A 21,647-nucleotide genomic window follows, 5' to 3' on the forward strand; every position below is an offset into this window, starting at 1 on the left:
GTAAGGAGTGGTGGGATTGTGTCTGGCCCCTGGCCCGGCGCAGTGGGCTCCAGTGGTTCTGTGACAGTGGGGTCAACATTGAATGGTGTATCAGTAAAGAGTACATACGGTCAGTGAGAGTGTGTACCAGCTGTGGGCAGGTAGACTGGGGCTTTCCTTCCCCGCACACTTCATATTTCCATTTGAATTCATTTTATTGCGATGTCTTGCTTTCTTTCTGTTTTTCTTTGCACGTTTCACGAGAAGAGTACTTTAATGTCGAAATAAACAGAGATGAAGAACCAGGTGGGTATGATCCCTTTGTGACCTATGATCCAAATTCTTGAAGGATTGCATTAGATTAGAGCTTAGTGAAGTTGTATTGAACTCTACTGAGGCTGGTTACTGATATTCTTTATTAAATGTAGTTGAAACTGAAAGTTTTGGTATGTTGAGGCCTGTTTCTTGTGAACGGGTTGGGTGTGTGGAGCATGTGTTTCAATGCTGTCAGACTGTATTTCCGGTCATAGTTCCTGTTGCAGGTTCGGGTAAGTTATTTTCTCTCACTGTCAGACCTCAGCCTCAAGCGAAGCTACTGATAGACCTTCTGCTTGACCTCGTGCAACAGAAGCGTGAAACTCTTTTTTAGCGAGGTGGGATAGGGGGCAAATCTTGTACAGGCTAAAAGCAAATTACTGGAATCTGAAACAAGAACAGAAAATACTGGACAATGTCAGCAGGTCTGACAGCATCTAGAGAAAGGAGGAGTGATAACAGTAAGAAGTCTTCCAACACCAGGCTAAAGTCCAATAGGTTTGTTTTGAATCACTAGCTTTCAGAGCGCAGCTCCTTCCTCAGGTGAGAGAGAGAAGGAAGGATGACGTCTGGATGACTCTTTGTCAAAGCTAGCGAGAACTGGGAATAGGATGGGAGTTATACTGTTTTTGGGGGGCCGCGTGGAGCAATGGGGCTAGATAGAGGGCCAGCAATAGGTAGAGACTGACTATGATGTCGTGGATAGAAAGATAAAGGGAATGTAAATGGGGGTGATCAAGGCTAAGAAGGGTGCTGATAGTGGCGCATAAAGAGATAGAATGTGTAAATGGCAGAACAAAGGTGAGCAGTGTGTCAAAGGGCAACTGGGAACAGGTGGGGGAAGGGGTGAGGGGGAACAGTGGTGAGGGGAAGGGGGGAGGGGGAAGGGGAGAGGGGGAACAGTGGTGAGGGGGAAGGGGGGAGGGGGAACAGTGGTGAGGGGGAAGGGGGGAGGGGGAACAGTGATGAGGGGAAAACGGATCGATGGAGGAAATGAAAATAAATTGATAGAAATGAAAATGGGGGAAGGTGGAGGAGAGAGTTTACAGTCTGAAGTTGTTGAACTCCATGTTATGTCTGAAAGACTGTAATGTACCTCATCGGAAGGTGAGATGCTGTTCCTCCAGTTTGTGCTGGGCTTCACTGGAACATTGCAGCAGGCCAAGGACACACATGTGGACATGAGAGCAGGACGGTGGGTTGAAATGGCAGCAACAGGAAGGTCTGGGTTGTGGTTGCAGACGGACCGGAGGTGTTCTGCAAAGCAGTCACCCAGTCTGCGTGGTACAGGCCTTTGTTTTGATTCGAGTTATAAAGGGCGAAGAGGCAATGTTGGCTCCATAACAAAGGGTCACGGAACGGAAGAAAGACTGTTGGGTTAGTTAACTACAAGGACGGTCTGTGTATTTGTGAATACACTACTTCCGGATGTCCCAGTATTTTACAGCCAGTGAAGCACTTTTTGAAGTTTTTTTTCAAATTCATTTTTATGGGATGTGGGCTTTGCTCACTCGACCAGCATTTAATGCCCATCCCTAATATCCCTTGAGAAGGTGGTGGTCTTCTTGAACAGCTGCAGTCCCTGTGCTGTAGGTACACCCACTGTGCTGTTAGGAAGGGAGTTCCAGGATGTTGCCCCAGTGACAGTGAAGGAAGAGCGATATATTTCCAAGTCAGGGTGGTGAGTGACTTGGAGGGGAACCTCCAGGTGGTGGGGTTCCCAAGTGTCGGCTGCTCTTGTCCTTCTAGATGGTAGTGGTCATGGGCTTGGAAGGTGCTGTCTTAGAAATCTTGGTGGGTTACTGCACTGCATCTTGTAGATGATATACATGGCTGCTACTGTGTGTTGGGGATGGAGATAGCTATCAAATGGGCTGCTTTGTCCTGGAGGTGAGTTACTCATCACAGGATTTCTAGCCTCTGACCTGCTCTTGTTGCCACAGTATTTACATGGCTAGTCCAGTTCAGCTTCTGGTCAATGGTAATCCCCAGGATGTTCACAGTGGGGGATTCAGCGATGATAATAGAACAAAGAACAAAGAAAATTACTGCACAGGAACAGGCCCTTCGGCCCTCCCAGCCTGCGCCGATCCAGATCCTTTATCTAAACCTGTCTCCTATTTTCCAAGGTCTACTTCCCTCTGTTCCCCGCCCATTCATATATCTGTCTAGATGCATCTGAAATGATGCTATCATGCCCGCCTCTACCACCTCCGCTGGTAAAGCGTTCCAGGCACCCACCACCCTCTGCGTAAAAAACTTTCCACGTGCATCTCCCTTAAACTTTCCCCCTCTCACCTTGAAATCGTGATCCCTTGTAACTGACACCTCCACTCTTGGGAAAAGACTGTTGCTATCCACCCTGTCCATACCTCTCATAATTTTGTAGACCTCAATCAGGTCCCCCCTCAACCTCTGTCTTTCCAACGAAAACAATCCTAATCTACTCAACCTTTCTTCATAGCTAGCACCCTCCATACCAGGCAACATCCTGGTGAACCTCCTCTGCACCCTCTCCAAAGCATCCACATCCTTCTGGTAATGTGGCGACCAGAACTGCACGCAGTATTCCAAATGTGGCCGAACCAAAGTCCTATACAACTGTAACATGACCTGCCAACTCTTGTACTCAATACCCCGTCCGATGAAGGCAAGCATGCTGTATGCCTTCTTGACCACTCTATCAACCTGCGTTGCCACCTTCAGGGTACAATGGACCTGAACTCCCAGATCTCTCTGTACATCAATTTTCCCCAAGACCCTTCCATTGACCATATAGTCCGCTCTTGAATTTGATCTTCCAAAATGCATCACCTCGCATTTGCCTGGATTGAACTCCATCTGCCATTTCTCTGCCCAACTCTCCAATCTATCTATATCTTGTTGTATTCTCTGACAGTCATCCTCGCTATCTGCAACTCCACCAATCTTAGTATCATCTGCAAACTTGGTAATCAGACCACCTATACCTTCCTCCAGGTCATTTATGTAGATCACAAACAACAGTGGTCCGAGCACGGATAATGCCCTTGAATGTCGAGGGATGGTGATTAGATTCTCTCTTTTTGAAGATGGTCATTGCCTGGCACTTGGGTGGTGTGAATTTTACTTATCAGCTCAAGCCTGGATATTGTCCAGGTCTTGCTGCATTTGAAGGTGGACTTTTCCAGTGCCTGAGCAGTCGGGAGTGGTGCTGAACATTGTGCAAATCATCAGTGAATATCCCCATTTCTGACCTTATTTTGGAAGGAAGGTAATTGATGGTAATTGATGAAGTGATGTCCTGGGGCTGAGAGGAACTCCAGCCACCGCAACCACCTTCCATTATGTCAGGTATTGGCTGGATTGGATTGGTCCTGTTTCTTGTGCACAGGACATGGCTGGGCAATTTTACACATTGCCGAGTAGATGCCCGTGATGTAGATATACTGGAATAATGTTGTAATGAGGGAAACAAGGCAGCAAATTTGTACAAAGCAAGATCTCACAAACAATCTGAGATAAATGGTCCGATCTGCCTCCCATCCATTGACTCCATCTATACCTCCTACTGCCTGGGGAAAGCGGGCAGCAGAATCAAAGACCCCTCCCACCCGCCTTACTCACTCTTCCAACTTCTCCCATCGGACAGGAGATACAAAAGTCTGAAAACGCCCACGAACGCCCGCAGACTGGAAAACAGCTTCTTCTATTACCAGACTCCTAAACTACCCTCTTATGGACTGACCTCATTAACACTACACCCTGTATGCTTCACCCGATGCCGGTGTTATGTATTTACATTGTGTACCTTATGTTGCCCTATTATGTATTTTCTTTTATTCCCTTTTCTTCTCATGTACTTAACGATCTTGTTGAGCTGCTCGCAGAAAAATACTTTTCACTGTACCTTGGTACACTTGACAATAAACAAATCCAATCCAATCCAATCATCTGTTCTGTTTTGTGAGGGATAAATATTGACTCGGACACCCGGAAGAATCTCCAGTTCATCATTGAATAGTGGGATTGAACCTTCAACATCCACTGACCGAGAGATCAGCTTAAAGCCTCATCTGAAATATGACGTCTCTAACAGTGTTGTCCCTCCTCTCTACTGACCCTCCAACAGTGGCGTATCCCCTCTACTCACACTCTGAGAGACCCCCCATGCTGACCCTCCAACAGTGCTGCACTCCCTCAGTACTGACCCTCTGACAGTGCAGCTCTCCCTCAGTACTGACCCTCTGACAGTGCAGCGCTCCCTCAGTACTGACCCTCTGACAGTGCAGCACTCCCTCAGTACTGACCCTCTGACAGTGCAGCGCTCCCTCAGTACTGACCCTCTGACAGTGCAGCACTCCCTCAGTACTGACCCTCTGACAGTGCAGCGCTCCCTCAGTACTGACCCTCTGACAGTGCAGAGCTCCCTCAGTACTGACCCTCTGACAGTGCAGCACTCCCTCAGTACTGAACCTCTGACAGCGCAGCAGAGATCTGGGTAGAAGACATGTGGGTCAAGAGAGTGAGTGGGTGAATCCACCCTAGGCACCACCAAACATCAGCAAAGGGTGAATGAAACAAATAATGACAATGCTCATGTCTATGGTCTCTTCTACCCAGGTACAAGAGTCTTTGGTCATGTTTGTAACCCTAATCAGGAGAAATGGATTTATAACCCCACCAGGGCCTCCTGCAATCCGAATTCTGTTTACATTAAAAAATCCAGAATTTAAAATAGGATTGAAAAGCTGGTACTCTGACAGTGAAGTTGTTGAGTGACGTAAAAATCCACCCAGTTCACTGGGGATTTGCTGTCTTTACCTGGTCTGACCTACATGTGACAGCAGACTCTTCACTGCCCTCTGAAAAGACCAAGTAAGATAACCGTGTCAAACCGCTGCCAGTGGCTGAATACAACCATGTATGGTCATTAATAATGGCAGTAACTGCAGAATATGCAATGTACTTAATCTAGAATGTCTTCCAAACCATGGTCTGGTCATTTAGGTGGGTATGGTGCTGCTGGGGTAGATTTGTGTCTGACATTCAACAAGATATATTGATGGTTACAACATAATACAGGACTGAAAACCTCCAGAAATAAACCCCTTGCACCAACACAGACCTGGGGCTGTGGGTGATACAGGATGGATCCCTTTAGGGAGAGCGCTGTAGCCACATGATTTAGAATGTCGGGGTGCCTATTCCTTGGCAGATGAATTTTGCTTCAAATGTTTTCAGCTTGGAAGTGTTGATGGTTGCATGACCGTTCACCTGACTGGATCTGACCATCATTATCGGCAATACTGAGGGCTCAGTAGGGAAGAGTCACTGGTGTGAGGCTGAGTTGTGAGATAAAAGTATACCAATATTCTCTGGACATGCGGTTCACGCAAATTGGAATATATGTGTGGGACATATGTTTGAAAAAGAGGTTAAAGTGTGCACTGGCATATCTCGGACCCACAAAGCAGCATGGACGGAATCATCGCGCTCCTGAAAGAGTTTGGAGCCTTCTCGGGCTACAAACTCAACATGAGCAAAAGTGAGATCTTCCCATTACACCCGCAAGGGGGGGGGGGGGCAGCACTAAAGGGGCTGCCGTTCAAACAAGCCCGACATAAATTCCGCTACCTGGGGATCCAAATAGCCCATGACTGGAAAGGGATCCACAAATGGAACCTCACCAACCTGACGGAGGAAGTTAAAAAGGACCTGCAAAGATGGAACACACTCCCGCTCTCCCTCGCGGGGAGAGTTCAGACGATCAAAATGAACGTACTGCCCAGGTTCCTCTTCCTGCTTAGATCCATTCCGATCTACATCCCCAAGGCCTTTTTCAAAGCGCTGGACAAACTCATCATGGCGTTCGTATGGGGGGGTAAAAATGCTAGGATCCCAAAGAAGGTCTTACAAAAAACAAAAACCAGGGGAGGGTTAGCCCTCCCGAATCTACAATTCTACCACTGGGCAGCAACAGCCGAGCGAGTAAGGGGATGGATCCAGGAGCCAGAAGCTGAGTGGGTGCGTGCGGAGGAGGCCTCCTGCATGGGAACCTCCCTCCGGGCCCTCGCCACGGCAGCACTCCCATCCCCACCCAAAAAACACTCCAGCAGCCCAGTGGTGACAGCCACCCTCCAATCCTGGAACCAACTGCGGCAGCAACTTGGCCTGACCAAAATGTCGAACAGGGCTCCCATCTGCAACAACCATAGGTTCAAACCAGCACTGACCGACGCCACCTTCAAAAGGTGGAGGCAGGACGGGGGGACACTGACAGTCAGGGACCTATACACGGACGACAGGATCGCAACACTGGACGAACTGACAGAGAAATTTCAGCTAGCTGGGGGAACGAGCTACGGTACCTGCAGCTCAAAAACTTCCTACGAAAGGAGACAAGGACGTACCCACAACCGCCACGACAGACACTACTGGAAGACCTACTGGACGCAAGTATCCTAGAGAAAGGGAACTGTAGTGACATGTATGACCGACTGGTAGATAGGGACGACACCGTACTGGACGCAACAAGGAGGAAATGGGAGGACGACCTGGGGATGGAGATAGGGTGGGGACTCTGGAGCGAAGCACTGCATAGGGTCAACTCCACCTCCACGTGCGCAAGGCTCAGCCTGACGCAACTAAAAGTGGTACATAGAGCCCACTTAACAAGAACCCGTATGAGTAGGTTCTTCCCGGAGGTGGAAGACAGATGTGAACGGTGCCAAAGAGGCCCGGCCAACCACGCCCACATGTTCTGGTCTTGCCCCAGACTCGTGGAGTACTGGACAGCCTTCTTCGAGGTTATGTCCAAAGTGGTGGGAGTGAGGGTGGAGCCATGCCCGATAGTGGCGGTCTTCGGGGTTTCAGACCAGCCAGATCTATTCCTGGGGAGGAGGGCGGACGCCCTTGCCTTTGCCTCCCTGATCGCCCGCCGTAGAATCCTGTTTGGCTGGCGGTCAGCAGCACCGCCCAGAGCTGCGGACTGGCTGTCCGACCTCTCGGAATCTCTCCAAATGGAGAAAATCAAATTTGCCATCCGAGGGTCGGACGACGGCTTCCACAGAACGTGGGAGCCATTCATGCAACTGTTCCGGGACCTATTTGTGGCCAATGTACAAGAGGAAGAATAGTCGGGGGAAGGTAGCGGGAGGGGGGGGGCTACAGGTTCGCTACGGGGGTTCGATGGCTAGCTAAGGCCCAAAACCAAACTAAATAAACATGTTGAGGGGGGGGGGCGTAGTTACTACTATGAAGATGCTTACCTGTAAATATGTATGTTAATTTTTGCGTGTTTGTTTTTTTTTCTCTCTCCTAACAATTTGTAATTTGTTCAATATAAAATATGAAAACTGAATAAAAACATTTATAAAAAAAAAAAGTGTGCACTGGTGAGAAAAGTGAGTTGAGGTATGTGAGGAGGATAGACACTGTTCTCTGCAGCACAGAGCCAGAGTCTGGAAGGCTACGTTGCCTACACGGCGACAAGGTTCGGGACAGCTGCTCCGGGCTGGAGAGTAACTTGAAGTGGGAAGGGGAGGATCCCATTGTCGTGGTCCATGTAGACAGTAACAAAATCGCCAAAACAAGGAAATAGGTTCTGCGTAGAGAGTTTAATGAGCTAGACACTAAATTAAACAGCAGAACATGAGCCACGTACATTAAATTAGAGAGATGAATATGTGGCTGCAAGACTGGTGAGGGAGAAGTGGATATTGGTTTGTGGGGCACGGGCATCAGTACTGGGGAAAGAAGAGGGAAGGGGGGAGAGAGGTCAGGGAGGGGCATCAGTAGTTTCAGCAGTCAGTGTGGGGGGGGGTCAGCATGCGGATGCTGGGTGTTGGGGGGGCATGTCAGGTTCATTGGTCAGAGTGTGGGAGAGGCAGGTTCAGGGGTCAGTGTGCGGGAGAGGCAGGTTCAGGGGTCAGTGTGCAGGAGAGGCAGGTTCAGGGGTCAGTGTGCAGGAGAGGCAGGTTCAGGGGTCAGTGTGCGGGAGAGGCAGGGTTCAGGGGTCAGTGTGCAGGAGAGGCAGGTTCAGGGGTCAGTGTGCAGGAGAGGCAGGTTCAGGGGTCAGTGTGCGGGAGAGGCAGGTTCAGGGGTCAGTGTGCGGGAGAGTCAGGTTCAGGGGTCAGCGTGCGGACAAGGCAGGTTCAGGGGTCAGCGTACGGATGAGGAAGGTTCAGGGGTCAGCGTGCGGACGAGGCAGGTTCAGGGGTCAGCGTGCGGGAGAGGATGGTTCAAGGGGTCAGCGTGCGGACAATGCAGGGTCAGGGGTCAGCGCGTGGGCGACGCAGGTTCAGGGGACAGCGTGCGGGAGAGGATGGTTCAAGGGGACAGCGTGCGGACAAGGCAGGTTCAGGGGTCAGCGTGCAGGAGAGGCAGGTTCAGGGGTCAGCGTGCGGGAGAGTCGGTGTCGGGGGGTTCGCAGGTTCAGGGGTCAACGTGCGGGAAATTCAGTGTTTTGGGGGGGATTAGCAGATTCGGGGGTCAGTGTTTCGGGGGGTCAGTGTTTTGGGGGGTTAGCAGGTTCAGAGGTCAGCAGGCGGGGGGTTAGCAGGTTCAGGGGTCAGCGGGCGGGGGGGTTAGCAGGTTCAGGGGTCAGTTTGCGGGGGGTTAGCTGGATCAGCGGTCAGCGTGCGGGAGGTTAGCAGGTTCAGGGGTCAGTGTTTCGAGGGGGTCAGTGTTTCGGGGGGTTAGCAGGTTCAGGTGTCAGCGGGTGAGGGGTTAGCAGGTTCAGGGGTCAGCGTGCAAGGGTGTCAGCGTTTTGGGGGATTAGCAGGTTCAGGGGTCAGCGTGTGGTGGGTTAGCAGGTTCAGGGGTCAGCGGGCGGGGGGGTTAGCAGGTTCAGGGGTCAGTTTGCAGGGGGTTAGCTGGATCAGCGGTCAGCGTGCGGGAGGTTAGCAGGTTCAGGGGTCAGTGTTTTGAGGGGGTCAGTGTTTGGGGGGTTAGCAGGTTCAGGTGTCAGCGGGTGAGGGGTTAGCAGGTTCAGGGGTCAGCGTGCAAGGGTGTCAGCGTTTTGGGGGATTAGCAGGTTCAGGGGTCAGCGTGTGGTGGGTTAGCAGGATCGGCGGTCAGCGTGCGGGCCGTTAGCAGGTTCAGGCGTCAGTGTTTCGAGGGGGTCAGTGTTTTGGGGGGTTAGCAGGTTCAGGTGTCAGCGGGTGAGGGGTTAGCAGGTTCAGGGGTCAGCGTGCAAGGGTGTCAGCGTTTTGGGGGATTAGCAGGTTCAGGGGTCAGCGTGTGGTGGGTTAGCAGGATCGGCGGTCAGCGTGCGGGCCGTTAGCAGGTTCAGGGGTCAGTGTTTCGGGGGGGTCAGTGTTTCGGGAAGTTCGCAGGTTCAGGGGTCAGCGTGCGGGAAATTCAGTGATTTGGGGGGGGTTAGCAGGTTCGGGGGTCAGTGTTTTGGGGGGGGTTAGCAGGTTCAGGGGTCAGTGTTTTGGGGGGTTAGCCAGTTCGAGTGTCAGCGTGCAAGGGAGTCAGTGTTTCGGGAAGTTCGCAGGTTCAGGGGTCAGCGTGCGGGAAATTCAGTGTTTTGGGGGGGTTAGCAGGTTCGGGGGTCAGTGTTTCGGGGGGGTCAGTGTTTTGGGGGGTTAGCAGGTTCAGGGGTCAGCACGCGTGGGGTTAGTAGGTTCCGGGGTCAGCGTGCAAGGGTGTCAGTGTTTTGGGGGATTAGCAGGTTCCGGGGTCAGCGTGTGGGAGGTTAGCAGGTTCAGGGGTCAGCGTGCGGTGGGTTAGCAGGTTCCGGGGTCAGCGTGTGGGAGGTTAGCAGGTTCGGGTGTCAGCGTGCGAGGGAGTCAGTGTTTTGGGAAGTTCGCAGGTTCAGGTGTCAGCGTGCAAGGGAGTCAGTGTTTCGGGAAGTTCGCAGGTTCAGGGGTCAGCGTGCGGGAAATTCAGTGATTTGGGGGGGTTAGCAGGTTCGGGGGTCAGTGTTTTGGGGGGGGTTAGCAGGTTCAGGGGTCAGTGTTTTGGGGGGTTAGCCAGTTCGGGTGTCAGCGTGCAAGGGAGTCAGTGTTTCGGGAAGTTCGCAGGTTCAGGGGTCAGCGTGCGGGAAATTCAGTGATTTGGGGGGGTTAGCAGGTTCGGGGGTCAGTGTTTTGGGGGGGGTTAGCAGGTTCGGGGGTCAGCGGGCGGGGGGTTAGCAGGTTCGGGGTCAGCGGGCGGGGGGTTACCAGGTTCAGTGGTCAGCGGGCGGGGGGATTAGCAGGTTCATGGGTCAGTGTGCGAGGGAGTCAGTGTTTTGGGGGGTTAGCAGGTTCAGGTGTCAGCGTTCGAGGGAGTCAGTGTTTCGGGGGATTAGCAGGTTCAGGGGTCAGCGTGCGGGGGACTAGCAGGTTCAGGGGACAGCGTGCGGGGGGTTAGCAGGTTCAGGGGTCAGCATGCAAGGGAGTCAGTGTCTCGGGGGGTTAGCAGGTTCAGGGGTCAGCGGGTGGGGGGTTAGCAGGTTCAGGGGTCAGTGTTTTGGGGGGTTAGCCAGTTCGGGTGTCAGCGTGCAAGGGAGTCAGTGTTTCGGGAAGTTCGCAGGTTCAGGGGTCAGCGTGCAGGAAATTCAGTGATTTGGGGGGGTTAGCAGGTTCGGGGGTCAGTGTTTTGGGGGGGATAGCAGGTTCGGGGGTCAGCGGGCGGGGGGTTAGCAGGTTCGGGGTCAGCGGGCGGGGGGTTAGCAGGTTCAGTGGTCAGCGGGCGGGGGGATTAGCAGGTTCATGGGTCAGTGTGCGAGGGAGTCAGTGTTTTGGGGGGTTAGCAGGTTCAGGTGTCAGCGTTCGAGGGAGTCAGTGTTTCGGGGGATTAGCAGGTTCAGGGGTCAGCGTGCGGGGGACTAGCAGGTTCAGGGGACAGCGTGCGGGGGGTTAGCAGGTTCAGGGGTCAGCATGCAAGGGAGTCAGTGTCTCGGGGGGTTAGCAGGTTCAGGGGTCAGCGGGTGGGGGGTTAGCAGGTTCAGGGGTCAGCATGCGGGGTGTTAGCAGGTTCAGGGGTCAGCGTGCAAGGGTGTCAGTGTTTTGGGGGATTAGCAGGTTCAGGGGTCAGCGTGCGGTGGGTTAGCAGGTTCAGGGGTCAGCGTGTGGGAGGTTAGCAGGTTCAGGGGTCAGCGTGCGGTGGGTTAGCAGGTTCAGGGGTCAGCGTGTGGTGGGTTAGCAGGTTCAGGGGTCAGCGTGTGGTGGGTTAGCAGGATCGCCGGTCAGCGTGCGGGCCGTTAGCAGGTTCAGGGATCAGTGTTTTCGGGGGTTAGCCGGTTCAGGTGTCAGCGTGCGAGGGAGTCAGTGTTTTGGGGGGTTAACAGGTTCAGGGGTCAGCATGCGGGGGATTAGCAGGTTCAGGGGTCAGCGTGCAAGGGAGTCAGTGTTTCGTGAAGTTAGCAGGTTCAGAGGTCAGCGTGCGGGGGATGAGCAGGTTCAGGGGTCAGCGTGCAAGGGAGTCAGTGTTTCGGGAAGTTCGCAGGTTCAGGGGTCAGCGGGTGGGAAATTCAGTGTTTTGGGGGGGTTAGCAGGTTCAGGGGTCAGTGTTTTGGGGGGTTAGTAGGTTCAGGGGTCAGCGGGGCGGGGGGTGAGCAGGTTCAGTGGTCAGCGGGGGGGGTTAGCAGGTTCAGTGGTCAGCGGGCTGGGGGGGGGTTAGCAGGTTCAGGGGTCAGCACGCGTGGGGTTAGCAGGTTCCGGGGTCAGCGTGCAAGGGTGTCAGTGTTTTGGGGGATTAGCAGGTTCAGGGGTCAACGTGCGGTGGGTTAGCAGGTTCAGGGGTCAGCGTGTGGTGGGTTAGCTGGATCAGCGGTCAGCGTGCGGGAGGTTAGCAGGTTCAGGGGTCAGCGTGTGGTGGGTTAGCAGGTTCAGGGGTCAGTGTTTCGAGGGGGTCAGTGTTTTGGGGGGTTAGCAGGTTCAGGGGTCAGTGTTTTGGGGGGTTAGCTGGTTCAGGGGTCAGTGTTTTGGGGGGTTAGCTGGTTCAGGGGTCAGTGTTTCGGGGGGTTAGCAGGTTCAGGGGTCAGTGTTTCGGGGGATTAGCAGGTTCAGGGGTCAGCGTGCGGGGGACTAGCAGGTTCAGGGGTCAGCGTTCGAGGGTTAGCAGGTTCAGGGGTCAGCGTGCAAGGGAGGCAGTGTCTCGGGGGGGGGGGTTAGCAGGTTCAGGGGTCAGCGGGTGGGGGGTTAGCAGGTTCAGGGGTCAGCACGCGTGGGGTTAGTAGGTTCCGGGGTCAGCGTGCAAGGGTGTCAGTGTTTTGGGGGATTAGCAGGTTCAGGGGTCAACGTGCGGTGGGTTAGCAGGTTCAGGGGTCAGCGTGTGGTGGGTTAGCAGGATCAGCGGTCAGCGTGCGGGCCGTTAGCAGGTTCAGGGGTCAGTGTTTCGGGGGGTCAGTGTTTTGGGGGGTTAGCCGGTTCGGGTGTCAGCGTGCGAGGGAGTCAGTGTTTTGGGGGGTTAGCAGGTTCAGGGGTCAGCGTGCGGGGGATTAGCAGGTTCAGGGGTCAGCGTGCGGGGAGGGGGGGAAGGTTAGCAGGTTCAGGGTTCAGTGTGCAAGGGAGTCAGTGTTTCGTGAAGTTAGCAGGTTCAGGGGTCAGCGTGCGGTGGGTTAGCAGTTTCAGGGGTCAGCGTGCAAGGGAGTCAGTGTTTCGGGAGGTTAGCAGGTTCAGGGGTCAGCGTGCGGTGGGTTAGCAGGTTCAGGAGTCAGCGTGCGGTGGGTTAGCAGGGTCAGGGGTCAGCATGCCGTGGGTTAGCAGGTTCAGGGATCAGCGTGTGGTGGTTTAGCAGGTTCAGGGGTCAGCATGCGTGGGTTAGCAGGGTCAGGCGTCAGCATGCGGTGGGTTAGCACGGTCAGAGGTCAGCATGCAGTGGGTAAGTCGGGTCAGAGGTCAGCATGCAGGTTGTCCGGGTGAGTGTGTTTGTGAGCTTTCCCAGTTTGTTTCCCTGAGTCCAATTCCTGCACATCCATTAACAACAGAAGCACATTAAAGGAATCTGTGGCTGGTATATATATTCTGTTCACTCTGCTACCTGCCTTGTTTTGCTTTGTGTTACTTGTCTTTTAACATGATGATCAGTATTCCAGTGGGCTGCTTGCAGGCCAGTGAAGGTGTGTTGTGGTGAAATGTTGATGTTTCCCATGTCCGGCTTTAATTCTGTTCCCCATACTGAACCCAAACACTTCATTGCAGTGTTGTTGGGATGTGTCCCTGCTTATCCAACTATGTTAGCTGCTCCCCACTTTACAAGTTTAGGTTTTGTTCGACACCATGGTATTCACACAACAAAGATCAACCTCACCATATCTCCCAATACAACTAGTGTTATGTATCAGTGCTGACCTCCTCGCTCACCGCTGGAAAACTGTGCAATTGAATTGCCTGTTTTTGCAATGATTTATTTATTTTTGAATTGTTTTGCTGAATGAGCACTAATTGTGACTTTGTGTGTCCCAGTATTTGGGCTAAATACTATAATGGAGATAATAACGGAAGCTGGAGTGGGTAGTGAAGGTGGGTCTATTGCATGGGCTGCATGCTCCTTTCTGCAATGCTGTGCCTTCCTCATCGGCCTGTTTGCTGTTTCTCTAACCCCGTTCCCCACGCCCTCCCATCGATAACCTCTCACTTCCTCTCCCCCCCCACCCCCCCACTCACCTTCAACTAATCTGCTCATCTCTGCCCTTGTCTGCTTCTTGTCTGCTGCTCATTCACTGCTCGAATGGTTCAGCATGAGACCAGAGACCGAAGCCCCACCAACGGGATTCCTCTCAACCTCCAGACCCCCCCCCCCACTGGCCCGCTCCACACCCGGCCCCCGCAGGCCACGCATGCACTCGCCCCCCCCCACACACACACACACACACACACACACACACACACACACACACACACACACACACACGCCAAACCACCTGGCCTCAACGCACTCAACATCCCCCCCGGCCCCCATGTGCCCTCAACCCCAGGCCCCACATGCACTGGACCCCTAACGCCAAATCCCCATCACCCACATGTCCCCCAAACGAGCCCCCCCCCCCACCTCCGGCCCACATACAGCAACCTGTCCAACCCCGCACACCAACCCCCCTCCCGGCCCCCACACCCCAAAAGCCAACGGCCTGATCAACCCAACCGGCAACGCCCCTCCCGACCCGCACACGGCAACCCACCCCCCTTCGCCTCCACACAGCAACCCACCCCCCTTGACCTCCTCACGCCAACCCCCTCCCGGCCCCTGCACACCAACACCCGACCCCCACATGGCAACGCCGCACCACATCCCCAAACCCAGCCTTCACACGCCAGCCCCTACCCCTCCGCTGGAACACACAAGAAGCCCCCCCCCCCCCCCGGCCTTCACATGGAAAACCGGCCCCCACGTGCCTGCCTGGCACCTACACGTCCACACTGCCCCCACGCGCCCCTGCCCCACCCAATACCCCCCCCACCACGGCCGCCACCCGCCCCCTCCCACGGGCAGCACCCCCCCCGGCCCCACACAACTGCACCCCTCCCGCTCCCGTATGATCCCGCCTGGCCTCCTCGGCCCCCTCTTCTCTTCCTTTCCCCCTCCTCCACCCCACCACTCACCTATCCCCGCCCTCTTCTCCTCCCCGCCCTCTTCTCCTCCCCGCCCTCTCCTCCTCCCCGCCCTCTCCTCCTCCCCGCCCTCTCCTCCTCCCCGCCCTCTCCTCCTCCCCCCCCACCCCCCCCCCCCCCCCCCCCCCCCCCCCCCCCCCGGTCTCCTCCGCCACACTCCTGCACCAAGTCTCCCCTCAGCCCCATGCCACAGTAATAAATCCTCATTCAGTCTGATTTCCTCTTTCCTCTCTCGACAGCTCAACTCCATCCCCTATCCTCCACGCCTCCAACCTGTTGTTTGTAGAGTTTGAAGTTTGCTTTCCATCCTGTTTTTTGCCAATGTGATGTAGGGTTGCAACACTCTTACCCCGGATTTACTGTTATTTTCCTTACCCACCCACTTCCCCCTGTTGTTTCCACACAATTCTCCTCGCTCTGTACCTCGCTGAACTTGGGGCCTGTCTCCTTGACGCTATTTTCATTCACTTGTCCAGGTAACAGGCGAGCTCTGGTGGACCAGAAATCTTCGGTTATCAAGCACAGCCCAACCGTGAAGAGGGAATCGCCTTCACCACAGGGCAGAGTGAACAACAGCAGGTAGACGGAGTGAGAGAAGATAAACAGCAGCAGGGAGACAGAGTGAGGGAGGAGTAAACAACAGGGAGACGGAGTAAACAACAGCAGCGAGATGGAGTGAGGGAGGAGTAAACAACAGCAGGTTGACGGAAAGAGGGAGGAGTAAACAATAGGGAGACCGAGTGAGGGCGGAGTAAACAACAGGGAGACAGTGAGGGAGGAGTAAACAATAGCGGGGAGACGGAGTGAGGGAGGAGTAAACAACGGAGACGGAGTGAGGGAGGAGTAAACAACGGAGACGGAGTGAGAGAGGAGTAAACAACAGCAAGGAGACGGAGTAAGGGAGGAGTAAATAGGGAGACAGAGAGGGAGGAGTCAACAGCAGGGCACTGGAGTGAGGGAGGAGTAAACAATAGCGGGGAGACGGAGTGAGGGAGGAGTAAACAACGGAGACGGAGTGAGAGAGGAGTAAACAACAGCAGGGAGACGGAGTAAGGGAGGAGTAAACGGAGATGGAGTAAGGGAGGAGTAAACAGCAGGGAGATGGAGTGAGGGAGGAGTAAACAACAGCAGGGAGACGGAGGGAGGAGTAAACTAGTGGGAGAGGGAGGAGTAAACACCAGGGAGACGGAGTGAGGGAGTAAACAACAGCAGGGAGACGGAGTGAGGGAGGAGTAAACAACAGGGAGATGGAGTGAGGGAGGAGTAAACAACAACAGGGAGACTGAGTAAGGGAGGAGTAAACAGCAGGGAGATGGAGTGAGGGAGGAGTAAACAACAGCAGGGAGACGGAGGGAGGAGTAAACTAGTGGGAGAGGGAGGAGTAAACACCAGGGAGACGGAGTGAGGGAGTAAACAACAGCAGGGAGATGGAGTGAGAGGAGTAAACAACAGCAGGGAGACGGAGTGAGGGAGGAGTAAACAACAGGGAGATGGAGTGAGGGAGGAGTAAACAACAGCAGGGAGACGGAGGGAGGAGTAAACTAGTGGGAGAGGGAGGAGTAAACACCAGGGAGACGGAGTGAGGGAGTAAACAACAGCAGGGAGATGGAGTGAGAGGAGTAACAACAGCAGGAGGAACTGAGTGAGGGAGGAGTAAACAACAGGGAGATGGAGTGAGGGAGGAGTAAACAACAGGGAGACGGAGTGAGGGAGGAGTAAACAGCAGGGAGACGGAGTCAGGGAGGAGTAAACAACAGCAGGGAGACGGAGTGAGGGAGGAGTAAACAACAGCAGGGAGACGGAGTGAGGGAGGAGTAAACAACAGCAGGGAGACGGAGTGAGGGAGGAGTAAACAACAGCAGGGAGACGGAGTGAGGGAGGAGTAAACAACAGCAGGGAGACGGAGTGAGAGGAGTAAACAACAACAAGGAGACGGAGTAAGGGAGGAGCAAACAACAGGGAGACGGAGTGAGGGAGGAGCAAACAACAGAAGGGAGACTGAGTGAGGGAGGAGTAAACAACAGGGAGACGGAGTGAGGGAGGAGTAAACAACGGAGACGGAGTGAGGGAGGAGCAAACAACAGCAGGGAGACGGAGTGAGGGAGGAGCAAACAACAGCAGGGAGACTGAGTGAGGGAGGAGTAAACAGCAGGGAGATGGAGTGAGGGAAGAGTAAACAACAGGGAGATGGCGTGAGGGAGGAGCAAACAGCAGGGAGACGGAGTGAGGGTGGAGTAACAAAACGGTAGACTGAGTGAGGGAGAATGACAGCAGGTAGACAGGCCTGACTATCAGCACCATATTGACCTGTGTCGGCACCATTTAATGACGTTATGTTGCTCTCCATCATGAGTGAAGCTTGTAATTTCAGCTCCTTATGTTCCAGTGAGAATCAGCAGTTCCTCAAGGAGCTGGTACACAATGTTCTCGACGGGCAGGGAGTTGGCTGGTTAAATATGAAGAAAGTTCGCCGCCTGCTGGAAAATGAGCAGCTTCGAGTCTTTGTCCTCAGCAAACTGAACAGGACCATCCAGTCGGAGGAGGACGCTCGCCTTGACATTTTGAAAGATGTGGTAAGAAGGCCTTAAATTGGCAGAGCCAGTGTATAACATCCATCTGGACAAACTCTACCTGCTCTCTCCTCAACCTCACCTGTTCAACCTGCTTCTCCCAACATTCTGCACTTGCTGCTTTTGATATTTTTATTCCCTTAGCAAGAACCCTCTGACAGTGCGGCACTCCCTCAGTACTGACCCTCTGACAGTGCAGCACTCCCTCAGTACTGACCCTCTGACAGTGCAGCACTCCCTCAGTACTGACCCTCTGACAGTGCAGCACTCCCTCAGTACTGACCCTTGACAGTGCAGAACTCCCTCAGTACTGACCTCCGAACGTGCAGCACTCCCTCAGTACTGACCCTCTGACAGTGCAGCACTCCCTCAGTACTGACCCTTGACAGTGCAGAACTCCCTCAGTACTGACCTCCGAACGTGCAGCACTTCCTCAGTACTGACCCTCTGACAGTGCAGCACTCCCTCAGTACTGACCTCCGAACGTGCAGCGCTCCCTCAGTACTGACCCTCTGACAGTGCAGCACTCCCTCAGTACTGACCTCCGAACGTGCAGCGCTCCCTCAGTACTGACCCTCTGACAGTGCAGCAGTCCCTCAGTACTGTCCCTTTGACAGTGCGGTACTCCCTCAGTACTGACTCTCTGACGGTGCAGCATTCCCTCAGTACTGACCCTCTGACAATGCAGGACTCCCTCAGTACTGCCCCTCTGACAGTACAGTACTCCCTCAGTACTGACCCTCTGACAGTGCAGCACTCCCTTTGTACTGCCCCTCTGACAGTGCAGCACTCCCTCAGTACTGCCCCTCTGACAGTGCGGCACTCCCTTTGTACTGACTCTCTGACAGTGCGGCACTCCCTCAGTACTGACCCTCTGACAGTGCAGCACTCCCTCAGTACTGACCCTCTGACAGTGCAGCACTCCCTCAGTACTGACCCTCTGACAGTGCAGCACTCCCTCAGTACTGACCCTCTGACAGTGCAGCACTCCCTCAGTACTGACCCTCTGACAGTGCAGCACTCCCTCAGTACTGACCCTCTGACAGTGCAGCACTCCCTCAGTACTGCCCCTCTGACAGTGCGGCACTCCCTTTGTACTGACCCTCTGACAGTGCAGCGCACTCCTTTAGTACTGTGTCAGTGTGTACAATATGTGGTGATCCTTGTTGTCAGTATAGTGTGTGTGTCAGTGTGTACAGTATGTGGTGATCATTGACCCCACCGTCCTCATTACAGGAGATCAGTAAAAAGGTATACAGGGGTATGCTTGACCTTCTCAAGTGCTGTGTGTCCAGCCTGGAGCATTCATATAGCAACTCTGGCCTGGGAGGGATGGCCAGTGTGTTCACACTGCTGGAGATCGCCCACACTCATTACTACAATAAAGGTAAGCTTGAGGTTTCAGTAATCTGAAAGTGGACAGTATGTAATACAGAATTGGAGAGAAACTGTACAGGAGGAATAAAGAGGTCATTGGCTAAGGTTTAGAGGATTGGTCACCCTGCTATAATGCACAAAGGAATCTCTGAACAGGAGGTCTTATCATCCTTTAAACCATAATTCAGTTCAATCTTAGCTCATTAATTTCTTGATGCCAATTTCCCGCATTTGCTCCGTTATTCCTTCATACCCGGAATTTATGAACATCGATCCATCTCAGTGTTCCTGTTGTGTTCCCCAAATTTTTAGACAGTGTTCTAAATCATTAGTGAAATTTGTTTGACTGTGTCCCCGATAAGAAGGGAAAGGCCTGAATTGGCATTGAGACCCATTTTGTCCATTAATTGCAGAAACGGTGGATCACAGTCCATGGGCTGGATTCTCTGATTTGAAGACTAAGTGCTGATGCCGGTGTGGGAACAGTGGCATTTTACGCCTGAAAAAATGGTGCAAAAGCTGCACCGATCCTCTGTTGGGTGGGGGGGCCCCGGCTTTAGCTGCAGATACGGCCGGAGAATTTGCCAGTTTCGTGGCCGTGCATGCGCTCAGCAGCCGCCTGCAGCGTTGGCGACATGCGACATGATGCTGGCCTGCCAAATAATGTCCCCCTTTGGCCAGGATCGCCAACCCCGGACCACCGGTCCCTGCCAAAGCCCCCCCTGCCTGCGGAACGGCTGCCGCCCTACTGTGGCGGTGCTGGACTCAGTCCGCAGCCGCCATGCTGGGGTCATGAAAATAAATAGCGTGAGTGACCCACGCCGTCAGGAACTCGGGCCATCGGGGGCGGAGGTAACGTCCTGAGACCGTCCCGATGTACTCTGCATATACACCATGTTGAAGGGGGTGGAGCATCGCAAAAGCGGCACCGCCCCCGATTTTGCCGCAAACTGGGATTCTCTGGCTGATCACCGAACATGATTTTGACGTCAGAGACTGGAGCATTCCTCCCCATATCTTTACATCCTGTACATTACCTTCCCTGAATTTGTCCATTATCTCTGGGGAAGCCTGCACAATCTGCAGCCTTGCTTTGCGTGGCACAGCCATCAGGTACACTGAAACCCCACATCAGATACAGCCTATACTGTCTGTTAAATAGGACCAGGCACAAACCATGCTCTCTAATAAGGCGTACATCTATGACTTCCATCTATCCCTCTATTAGCTGGGTAACTCTGTTAAAGCAGTGTTTCTGATGTACCATCAATTGAACGCGAGACGAGTTGCTGTACAAAAGTATGGCTTTAATCAGCTAGATGTTAGCCCTGCGGTCGATTACAGTATAAGGACGACCGCCAGGAGTACTGGGTATTTATACCCCGCCCTGGAGGCGGGGTTAACTCAGCCTCTCGACCAATCGGGGAGCCGTCACATGACTGGTCTCAACCAATCGGTCGAGAGGCACATGACCGACCAGGGCCAATGGTAAGCCGGTGTTCTGCACCAATGGCAGGCAGCTATGCTAATCATACCACCACATTCACCCCTTGCGGAGAAAGAAGCCGGGGGGGGTGAAGAGAGAACTGGCGGGGGGAAGGGGGGGGAGGAAGAGAGAACTGGTGGTATGAGTAGTAATGAGAGAAGGAAAAAAAATGTATCCTTGGCTTCCCACTGGCCCAGACATTTAACAACAGTACATACTGTCTATACAAGGTCCATGGTGGTGTTGAAAGTTAAATGGACTTGATCAGCCTTTTCATTGCCCATGACGTCCTGGCAGACCACCGCAGGGGAGTTGGTGATGCTGGTTCAGCCGATGGTGGTGGTTCAGCCGATGTCCTGGACTCCGGGAGCGATGGTCCTCGAACTGTCTCCGTAACCCGGGCTGGTGGTGGAGGCGCCATGGATGGGGGAGGGGTGGCCTGGGTGGGGCGCTGGGGGAAAAAGAACTGTGGTGAAGGGGGGGAGGGCCGCACGCCGGCGGGTGCCAGGTCCTGGAGGGAGACCTTGTCCTGCCGACCGTCGGGGTACTCCACATGCGCATACTGCGGGTTAGCGTGGAGTAACTGGACTCGTTCCACCAACGGGTCGGACTTGTGCACCCGCACATGCTTCCGGAGCAAGATGGGTCCGGGGGCGGCCAGCCACGTCGGGAGAGGGGATCCGGAGGACGACTTCCTGGGGAAAACAAGAAGACGTTCATGAGGTGTCTGATTAGTTGTGGTACAGAGGAGTGAGCGGATAGAATGTAGGGCATCGGGGATAGCCTCTTGCCATCGGGAAATAGGGAGATCTCTGGACCGGAGGGCCAGTAGTATGGTCTTCCAGATGGTACCATTCTCCCGCTCGATCTGTCCGTTACCCCGAGGGTTATAGCTGGTCGTCCTGCTAGAGGCAATGCCCCTGCTGAGCAGGAATTGACGCAGCTCGTCGCTCATAAATGAGGACCCCCGATCGCTATGTATGTACGCGGGGTAGCCGAACAGGGAGAAGATGGAGAGGAGGGCCTTCATGACGGTCGATGTGGTCATGTCGGGGCAGGGAATGGCGAAGGGGAAGCGGGTGTATTCATCGATTACCGTCAGGAAGTAAATGTTGCGGTTGCTAGAGGGAAGGGTCCCCTTGAAGTCAATGCTGAGACGTTCGAAGGGGTGGGATGCTTTGATCAGATGCGCGCGCTCGGGGCGGTAGAAGTGCGGTTTGCACTCTGTGCAGATGTGGCAGTCACGGGTTACTGACCTGACTTCCTCGATGGAGATGAAATGATAGAAACGGGTCACCCCTGGATGGCAGAGGTCTGCGTGGAGGGAGCGGAGGCGGTCTACCTGCGCGCTGGCGCAGGTACCGCGGGGCAGGGCATCAGGAGGCTCATTGAGCT

At 54.1% G+C, this 21,647-nt stretch overlaps 1 protein-coding gene across 45 annotated transcripts in view; it reads left to right on the forward strand.

The window, feature by feature from the left end:
• Positions 1-21,647, forward strand: part of madd (MAP-kinase activating death domain) — a 224,091-nt gene that overhangs the window by 112,825 nt on the left and 89,619 nt on the right. For 27 of the 45 annotated variants that reach the window (XM_038807261.1, XM_038807262.1, XM_038807290.1 and 24 more), the window contains 4 exons: positions 13,674-13,730; positions 15,296-15,398; positions 17,206-17,392; positions 18,626-18,776. In XM_038807261.1, the coding sequence (XP_038663189.1) occupies positions 13,674-13,730; positions 15,296-15,398; positions 17,206-17,392; positions 18,626-18,776 (498 nt within the window). Of the gene's footprint in view, positions 1-246; positions 286-13,673; positions 13,731-15,295; positions 15,399-17,205; positions 17,393-18,625; positions 18,777-21,647 lie in introns of all 45 variants that reach the window. The other 18 variants (XM_038807294.1, XM_038807299.1, XM_038807270.1 and 15 more) reach the window with 2 other exon arrangements.

The sequence above is a fragment of the Scyliorhinus canicula genome, chromosome 9 (genome assembly GCF_902713615.1).
Source record: "Scyliorhinus canicula chromosome 9, sScyCan1.1, whole genome shotgun sequence".
NCBI lineage: Eukaryota > Metazoa > Chordata > Chondrichthyes > Carcharhiniformes > Scyliorhinidae > Scyliorhinus > Scyliorhinus canicula.